At 39.9% G+C, this 9,848-nt stretch overlaps 1 protein-coding gene across 1 annotated transcript; it reads left to right on the forward strand.

Moving 5' to 3' along the window:
- Positions 1 to 3,549: 3,549 nt before the first annotated feature.
- On the forward strand, positions 3,550 to 9,610 carry LOC140931785 (uncharacterized). Its single transcript, XM_073381523.1, has 6 exons — positions 3,550 to 4,472; positions 5,589 to 5,645; positions 6,186 to 6,233; positions 6,787 to 6,843; positions 7,250 to 7,405; positions 7,595 to 9,610. The coding sequence occupies exons 2-6, from the start codon at positions 5,604 to 5,606 to the stop codon at positions 9,608 to 9,610; spliced, it is 2,319 nt and encodes a 772-aa protein (XP_073237624.1). The 5' UTR covers positions 3,550 to 4,472; positions 5,589 to 5,603.
- The last annotated feature ends 238 nt before the right edge of the window (positions 9,611 to 9,848 follow it).

Genomic DNA, 9,848 nt, shown 5'->3' on the forward strand with positions numbered 1-9,848 from the left:
CACTGCTGATTGCATTCTTGCCGTTTTCATGCGCCATGACTTCTACAGTCTGATTTGCATATGAGTTCCATGCAAATGTTGAGTTGAGTTCATTTAAAAACGTTTTTTAGAACTTGACAGTTTGTTTTCCATCTTCTTCATGGCTTCTATCGGTTAGATACAACCTTTACACAATGTATCTCCGTTTGTATAAAGAGTAGATGATAATTCAGCCTCGGCAGTTGCTTTCAACCTTTTGCCTGCCTAGATTTCTGGTCTCTAGTAAACTGCGTAAGTTTGCTTCCCTTGGTTTAGGGGGCTAGACGTATGGCATTAAGTTCATTTTCTTTGGCTTTCACCCTGGCTGCCACAGTAAGCCTGTAATTTTGTGGTTGCCATGTTAACTCTTCGCTCTCACTACTTGCCCCATTTACAGTTTATTTGTTTCCATAAAGAACAGTTGTGAAGGAAGAGAAGTAATGTGCAGCATTACTCAACTCAGCAGCAAATGTGGCCAGCCACTTCATATCAAAGGGAACCAAAGTGAACTTAAATTGCTCAGGGTACCCTGCCACAGTATACCTCTGTTTTTGACAACATGAGACTTGGGGCACTTTACTCCAGCGAGGAGGAAGTTCTCATTGTGGCTTGCAATTCATTCTTCTACATTGATAAAAGAAAGAAGCCACTCAGTCATCCTTCTTTCCAAATAGTGAGCCGTCAGCACAAATGGCTACTTTGAAATGGTATGGAGCCTCACTAAAATGTTGTAAAAATGTTCATCCTTCCTTTCTTATCAACATCAATGTACAAATTGGCAAGTTCAAGGAGAAAGTCCTCAAGGTACCTGATAGCTTCTCCCACTTGTTCATCATCCCATAAGTTTCCACAAAGGTCTCATTTCATGTCAATTACTTCACCAACTTGAAAGAACCGTTTCGTAAGTTTGTATAGCCAAAACGGTAAGCTCGTCGAAAAAAGGTGTCAATCCAGTCTAAATATTTTCCTTAATAAGCAGTCCCACACTTGTAATCCATACAGAAATAATTACATTATCAAAGGGTAGACGATATTATTAATCTGATCTTTAGTGTAGCCATACTAATACTACAATACACGCATACTCTTAGAATATGCAGTCGACTTGCAGCTCTAGAAAGTAAGCTGTAAATATGAAGATCCCAATTACAAGGATCTTCATTGAAAGTAATTCCAAAAAATTTTAAGCCACTCTTTTCGCTCAATCCCAAGCACTGGAGGAGGAGAAGGCTTAGTACTTATACTACACAGTAGCATTTCCCATGTCTTTGCCAAATTCAGACATCCATTGTTGGCTGCCCAGCTCTCAAGGTTCTAAACTTCTGCAAGCACTATACCAGAGTTCTTTCTAAAAGGTACACTCATACTGATGTCATCGGCATATTTTGAGATTCTATTGTTTGAATTGACTAGCTTTATATCGTTCCCCATCAGTGGGAATAAAAGTGGTCCAAGGACTGCACCCTGCGGCACCTACCTGTTAATATCAACATAATCAGTAATCTTCTCATCCATAAACGACTTTGTATACGATTGCCAAGGAAGCTGATAACTCTCTCTCTCTCTCTCTCTCTCTCTAGAAGAATATTAGGGCACTTTTCTGACGTTTCCCTCTTTTGATGATAGATCAAGCCTTTTTGTGTGGTAACTTTTGACAAGCCATCTAACAAAGCGTCATGATCTAACCTTTCTGCATGCGAGAGGTTCGCCAATACCATCTAATCCTGACTTAAACAGATCACTATTTGTGCTTAAGAGGGCACGAAAGTGCCCTATGCCGTGGTATCAGCCAATTCAAAAGCTTTAAATCCAATTTGTTGGTCAAGAGGGAGCTATTGACTTACCATTTATGCGCCACTCAATTCTCTCGATCACCACAACCTTTTAAATCTGAGATATCTGCGGCTTTAAAAATCTGCCGTGTATGTGTTTGACTTTTCATGTCGATGAAAGGTTTCAGAATTCGAAATATGCCCTTTTTTCGTTTCCTAAGTTCGGACAATAAAAATCGCTATTTAATTTTCATTGATTGAGCTCAAAATCATACAGCAATTAAAGCAATCATTTGGCAATATAACAAAGCAAATTTGACAACAGAATCACCATCCGTTATTTTTTTATGAAGATTTGAAGGAACCAATGTCAGAAAATGGCAAAAGTCACTAAAGTTCCCTATTTGCTAGATGATACAAATGATCATTTCACCGCAATTTTTGGAGAGGCAGGAATAAATGATACTATCTAACTGTACAATACTGCAATAGCAACGGGTGGTTTAATTTTCAGATTTGTTGGTTACAACAAAAAGGAACCAGTACCAAAAAAAGGTGGTTTATAAACTCGATGTGCTTTGCATATAGAGGTATATGGACAGGTGACTGAAAAATTCCACTTCAGGCCTCATTGTGTCGCCTGATGATTACAGTAATATTGTTTTAGGGAAAGTGTTGTTATAATTGTGAAAAATAAATTGAAGATCATGAATTAACCTTGGCGCACTCCTTAATTTTCGAACTGACCCACACACTATATTTAACATGTCGCTTTGTCAACTCCGCAAAGATCGATGAATCTAAGACCTACACATCCCCCAGCAGACAAGTATATATTTTTAAAGGAAATCTACAAAAGGTGCCAGCTTAAATCTCAGTCTCGTGAGTTATGAATCAGATGAATAACTGTAAAACACTGACCAAACTAGTAAGGATATTGGCGCGCTCCTAAACGCGCTGCTACTAAATGTGTCAAACAATTGTGTAAATAAAGGCTGGCCTCACTCGACAATCTATCATCTGTTTATCGTGATAGCCCTAGTCTTAAGGTTGCTATACACGTTTTATTTTGAATCATAGTAAGTGATAACAGAATGTTCTTGTTCAGATAACTTAAACTCAGCTATAGAGACGATGGTTTTGTTCAACTCTGTCTAGACTATATTTTGTAATTGGGCTTTGAAAAAGAAAAAGAACACGTATTATAAACGACCGATGTGGTTTACTTTCCTCTCCTGAGATAGTGCAATACCGTAAAAAAAGCTCTAGCAAAGCCCCCTCTGTTTAACCCCGCTTCTTTAATAAGTCCGCTGTTTGGAAGTAGGCTTTTATAATAAGCGCCCCTATCTAACATGTCCCCTCGCCATTTTTTTTTCTGCAGCCATTTGGTTTGTTATTACAGAAATATACACTCAAACACATACCACTGTTTGCTACTCGTTATTACGTAATAAATTTAGACTACAGTTGTTTGAGCTTTGGAAAAAAAAACCTACCTGGGACAAAAACGGTATGTTTAAGATTTGAAATAAACCCCTCCTTCTCTCTATTGCGCTCTCCTCTCTAATAAGTTCCCCATTATTAACTAAGCCCCGGGGGATTAATGGAGCTTTTACAGTAGGTGTAAATTAACAAGACTACAACGAACTCAACTAAATGCCGCAGAGAAAGTTATGATCTGTGGGACTTCTGTGTAGTGCATTGACGTCTTCGGCGTGACGTTTGCGTGATGTTTATCATGCAGTACTAGTCAGTGAATGCCACGAGGCAGGAACTGGATTGACGTGCAAGGTTTACGACGTGAATTGAAGTAAGTTGTTTTCAATGTATAATACTTTACAGATATAAAATGAGTTTTTAATGCAGGGAACAACGTTTCCAAAGTAAGGGATATGCGATCGCTTATATAAATCATCAGTTCGAGCAGTATCTTTTTTGTTTTTCCTGGAATCATCCTTCGTTGCTGCACGGTGAAATTGCTCGATTATAATTTGCAGTCTAACTTCTTTTGCCGAAATGCTCGCCTCAAGTAGTATGTGTGCATTTTTTGTCGTTGTCTCAAAGTTTTGGCTCGTTTTTGTCACCCATTAAAGTTAAATCGCTTTGTCCATGACGTAAGAATTAATTGTCTCGTTAACTTAATTACATTCGGTTGTTCATCGAATTCGCTCGAAACTTGTTGACATGGTATTGTATTACTGTTTTGTACCTCTTTAAGTGTGTATGGGAATGATTCAACTCAGCTGCAAACCGTACTCGTCATGCATAGTGTCTTTGTGTGATAGATACAAAGGGGAACGAATTGTTTTCAGTTATTCCACGACTATTTACACTGTAAAGGTCGTAATGTGCACACGAATTGGTCAGCATCTCTCTTTGTGGAAGGGGAGGGGTGGGTGGGGGTGAAGATGAGCATATTTTGCCGCTCTCCCGAATAATTGGCCTTGAACATTACCCGTTTTCATTTTAATCACTCTTATGAAATTAATCACGGTCAGTTGTCAAGCAAATTCGCTCCAAAGTCGTTAACATATTATTGTATTACTGTTTTGTTTCTGTCAAGGGTAGTATATGCAATGCTTAAACGTATGTGCAAATGGTACTCATATACAGCTCTTTGTGTGATAGATGAAAGGCGAAACAAATTTCGTGCGACTAGTCCAGGACTATTTACACCTTAAGGTAGTGACATGAACACGTTTTGGTTTGCCTTTCTTTTTGAGGTGGTTAGTTTCAGTAATATACAGTGGCCTATTGCAAGGGTTTTAATGTCTGCCCCTGAACGCAATACTTTTGGTGTGCAAAACTTTTTTATTTATCGTTTTATTATTATTATTTTTTTATCTTACTCATTTTATCACTGATACAGAAGCGTACGTCAAAGCTTTGCTGTTGTCGGAAATTAGCCTGCGAGCAGGCTCACCTTTGAGTTATACGCACTAGCAGCAAAAAGAGCAAAGCGATCCGGCAGGCAGGAGTCTGGTGAAGAGGCGCCAAGAAAGTGAGCCGACCCTGGTCTCTGTAATTTTTTTCATTTCTGCTTCGTCCGAGTGAATTGTAATACCATTGGTCGAAAAGCGGGAAAGGCGATATTATATCTGCTGAAGTGCGATTAAACCCCTAGGGAGTCAGTAATTTACCGCATATTAAAAAACAAAGCAAGTCGTCGACATTTGGCCAGAGGAAGAGTTGAGTGCGCGTGTTACTGATGTTTTAACAAACTTCCAGCGTGTTAGTACTTAAATTTTACACTAAAGGGGGAGCAGAAATAGCAGTTTTAATTGTTTTAATAAATCAAGGCATACTTGTCATGTCGCCGACTGCATATGGGAAGAATTAAATATTGCAAGCGTATGTGATTGCAGACGGGCAATGAAACAACACGAAGGCGTTTGTCCGTTTACCAGCATTGCAAAAGACCAGATTGCCAAAGCAAGATCACTTGGATCAAGTGTGTGTGTCATTAGTAGAGATAAACGTTGATAGTTTTTCTTCGGTAAAAGTTTATCAACAACGGATATGGCGCCTACATGCTGTTATGAAAAAGAATAACAATTTTCTCAAGAAATCTGTGTCCATACTTGCGGGTGAAAAATTATTGACTTATTCGTTTCTGCGGTTTCCGGGGTGGAAATTGAAAAAAATTGCAGAGACCAGAGTACGCTTACTTTCTCATCCCACGGCTTCGCCGCTCCATTACGAGCTCGCCGTTACACCGCAAAGCTTGTGCCCCAACATGAGCCTGCTTGCAGGCTATGGGAAATTGATGTTCTTTTTCATTAGCCTTTTTTTTTTCAGGAGAATTAAAATTTCATGTCTATTGTTTGGCTCAATCACGACATGGAGCCACTAAGGGTAAGTTTTGATTCATAGCCTATAGTTACACAAAGGTATTAAGATTAGAGGTCTGATTAATTAAGAACCTTGCACAGCCATTTTGGGGGTCATTGCGCAACGATTCTCTGGAGAAGTGATGCCTTACCGGTGCCGAAATTCGATTAAGGGACAAATTAAGGGGTGATGTATGTGACAATTCCTGTGTCTGAGGCTTTCCTAAAAAAATGCATGATTCCGTTTATGCTTTTCTCGTGGAATCGCAGGTCGTCTCTTGCTTAGGGGCTTGTAATCTTAGAATTGTAGCTATAAGAGCAGAAACAAGTATTCGGTTGGTTTATGAAACAAAGCCCTTAAATTATATTTTGTCCTTTGGAGTGGACCATTTCAAAGTGGTGTAGGAGGGGTTGGGACACACTCATTTCCAGGGTCTCCTTTTTTCACCCATCACTTGTCTGGGATTTCTTTTGGCAGTGAGACCTTGTTTCCACAAAATGTTTGCTTTTTTTCCTTGCATACGTTCCTTTTTTCGACCCTAAATGATAATTTTTTCTCTTTTAGGCCTCTGAATTTGTTAATCAGCTCTACGCTACTGAGACCAGCCCTCCAGTAAGTCTAATGTCAATAATGATACGTATGGATATTTTTTCACTGGTCGTACACCACTGTACTCTTTTCTATGCCCCCCAACACCAATTAAGTGACCTTCCCGTTACAAAATATCGAGATGACATTTATTTAATGTCAAACTTAAAAAATGTTAGGTCTATATCATTACAATAGAATAATGCTTTTTGCGTGTAGCTGAAAATTAAAAAAAAATACGGTGTGCATTTACGAATTGAAGAATGTAACTTTTATTTTCATAATTGTCATCATCAGCAGCAGAATCAAATTTTTTTTGCCGCGTAAATAAAGACGAAATTATATTAACAATGCTGAATTCGAAAAAGCGGTGGGGAGACCTCCAAAAGAAACCACGAGGCTCATAGCAAAGCCACCTCAGAAGTTAATATATTGACAACTTTAAGCTTTGTAGGCGCAGCATTATGAATTTAACCCTGCACAGGAACAACAGAGTTTTTCAAAATATGACATGAATTAGACAGACATGTTGTTAAACTAGAATTTAACGCACTCTTATATTTTGTGGTTTATTCAGGGTGGCAGCATAGAACAGAATGCTGATTTAACGGAGTCCTCCGGTGCTGAGAGCGAGGTAAAGCAGTCGAAGAGCTTACTTATTTATGAAATGTATGCATAGTCCCTTGTATCCTGCACGTGAAATATCCTAATTATTTCCCTTAATGTGGGCAGAAGTCAAAATCAACATTGTTTCTGTCTTAATAAAACACGAGGTAAAATCGATGCGAACAATATGTTGTAAAATGAAAATTGAATTGTCTTTGATATATATTTTTTAATCGGCCAAGGTGAGATCTTTGCACAACATGTTGATATTACAGATTTCTCAGATTCTGATACCAACGTAAATCAGTTATACAGTTTGTCGATTGAGGGGGGCATAACTTGTAAATACGTTCGCAAAGTGGCTGGAGCAAATTGTACTCCATGCTGTCACACTGTAACTTCAATAAGAACATGTATGTTTTTCACATAATCAGGATGCCAAAGAAGAGGAGGTATCTCACAGTGGCGTGAGGATCAAGCAAGAGAAGAGGCCTTGTCCTATTCCGCAATGTAATGCCGAAGTGGTTCGTATTCCACGCCATCTGGTAGACGTTCATGGGTGGACCAAGGAGCATGCTCGCACTGCCCTTGTACGCTTTGGTCTACGAAAGACCTACGGTTACTCAAGCCCAAGCAAAGTGCCCAAAAAGAAAAAGAAACCGACAAAAGAAAATATTGCAGAGAAAGAAGATGGAAAAAGAAAGGATTACCACCATTATCATTACTGTCCAATGGATGGTTGTACATCGCTTGTAAAAAGAATGCCTCCTCATCTTAAGAAAGTTCACAAACTACTTCCAGATTCCACCGAATACAAGGCTGCATTGTCAAGGGTGCGAGGACCCGTCAGTGATTCACAACGGCGACCTTTTCATGAAAGACAGCGTAGCTCTGGGAGAGACAAGCGTGAATCTCCTGTGATTGTTGAGGAGCTTGTCGAGAGTGAAGATGAAATAGAAGTCCCTAGAAAAAGTTCAAAGAAGTATAAACGTATAAGAATTCTTGACGACAGCGAAAGTGAAGAGAAAGAAAGTGAGCATAGAAGTATTCACACAAGAGTTGAGGAGATTGAACACGTAATAGTTGAAGCGATTGAAAAGATTGAAGATGAGACAGATGAAAACGGAAGCTCCTTTGAAAATCCACAAAAATTGGCTGACGATGTCATTACTGAATTTGAAGCCTGGCTTAGATCGGCTGATGGAGGTCAGCTTGATGAGAAAACCAGCCATCAGCATGGGAAGCAAGTTTCAAAGCTTTTGAAGGTGGTGGATGACAAGTGCAATTTGACATCTTTGTTTGACGGCTGCCTTATTAACCAAAAGTTCCTCGAGGACTATGCAAAGAAAGAATACCACCCCAAAACAACACAGAGTTATCTTATGAGTCTACGCCACTTTTACTCCTATTCCCTCACTGGGCAAGTTGGACTAACCATTTCTAAGGAAACTGTTATCTCTTTGAGAGACAAGGTCGGCCGGTGGTCATCATCATTTCGCCAGAACTGCGCCAAACGACAATGGGAAAAGATGGAAGAAGACTTCCATGCTTTGATCACTCCAGATCAAATAAAGCGGTTTGAAACAAGCAAAGCTGCAAGAGATGTTGTATGCTTGTTAGGTCAACTGTCCGGTGCGCACAACATCCAGATCACCCAAGCTCAGTATACTTTGATTCGAGATTTTCTCCTAGTTGAGATATCTATTGACAACGCTAATAGGGCGGGGGCTCTTGCGAACATGACAGTAGCGGAATATGACAGAATGACAAAGGAAAGTGACGAATTTGTTGTTCTTGTGAAGAATCACAAGACAGTGAGCACCCATGGTCCCGCCAGAATTGTTTTCTCTGCAAAATTGAAAAGCTGGATGGACGTCTTCCTCAGAGAAGTGCGTTTGAAAATCACTGCTTCTAACACTGGGCCAGACAATTGTGTCTTTATAACGTCCACTGGAGAGGCTATGGTTTCAAGTCAAATCAACAAAGCCATTAAGTCCGTATGGAAGAAGGCCGAAGTCGAGGGTGCGCCAAGCTCCACATTATTCAGAAAATCAGCAGTGTCAAGCGTGCACAGCTGCAGCGAAAGCAATGAAGCAAGAGGAAATTTGGCGGATTTGATGGCCCATAATGTTTCCACTGCCACGCGATTTTATCGATTGCGAGAAAAATCGAAATCCTCTGTCAAGGCTTCCCAACATCTGCGTCAAGTCATGCGCGGGGATGATGAAAGCCCAAGCATTTCCACAGTGGACGAGGGTGGAGCTTCTAAATGTACCTTGAGCAAAGATCAAGAAATGGTAATCAGAGATCTGTTTGAAGAGGAGATCAAGAGTAAATCTGTGACAATGGCAACGGTGAGGGAAAAGATAGCGGATAACATGGAGTTAAAGGACGAAGATCCAAAGAAGATTCTTGACAAAGTTCGAGGGACGTGGCGTTATTCCTCCTCCACACAATCAGAGCCTGTGAACCTCCCCGATGAACAAGAGACTCTAGAACAAAGAGTGGAAAGATCTCTTGATGTCCAAAACAATCCGTGGGATATAGCGACCACAACGACAGAGGCAAGTGGCGTTCGAAACCTATTTTCAACTTCGGATCTTGACATATTGAGAGCTATGTTTAAAGTGATGATAACGACATCCATACCCATCTCACGACCCAAGGTCAAAGAAATTCTTGAGAACGAAAATGGAGGAAAGGGACTAATGCAAAAAGCTTCCTTGGACACGATAATAAATCGTGTGAAATACGAAAGGCGCGTTTTCAGAGCATCTAAGAACACTCAACATTAATGTTGAGTTGTCTTGGACGCTCTTCAAAAAAACTCTAGAGAGGTTTCAAAAACTTCACAATTAATTGCAGTCTTTCATCTTCCAATATTGACATATTGACAGTTAGCATATACCACACAAGTAAATAGTGCTTTTCGCGCTCTGATTGGTTAACTCGGACGTGATTAGCCAGCACTATTCACCTCCGAGCAACCGGCGCGAGAGATTTTTATTTTCTGACTGTTTGTCACACATAAAA

The sequence above is a fragment of the Porites lutea genome, chromosome 3 (assembly GCF_958299795.1).
Source record: "Porites lutea chromosome 3, jaPorLute2.1, whole genome shotgun sequence".
Taxonomy (NCBI): domain Eukaryota; kingdom Metazoa; phylum Cnidaria; class Anthozoa; order Scleractinia; family Poritidae; genus Porites; species Porites lutea.

What these genes read in the sequence shown, in the direction of transcription:
- LOC140931785 (XM_073381523.1), top strand. Translation starts at nt 5,604, where the DNA reads ATGTCTATTGTTTGGCTCAATCACGACATGGAGCCACTAAGG. An exon ending in ACGACATGGAGCCACTAAGG is followed by an intron (nt 5,646 to 6,185) that starts GTAAGTTTTGAT and finishes TTTCTCTTTTAG; the next exon opens with GCCTCTGAATTTGTTAATCA. An exon ending in CTACTGAGACCAGCCCTCCA is followed by an intron (nt 6,234 to 6,786) that starts GTAAGTCTAATG and finishes TGGTTTATTCAG; the next exon opens with GGTGGCAGCATAGAACAGAA.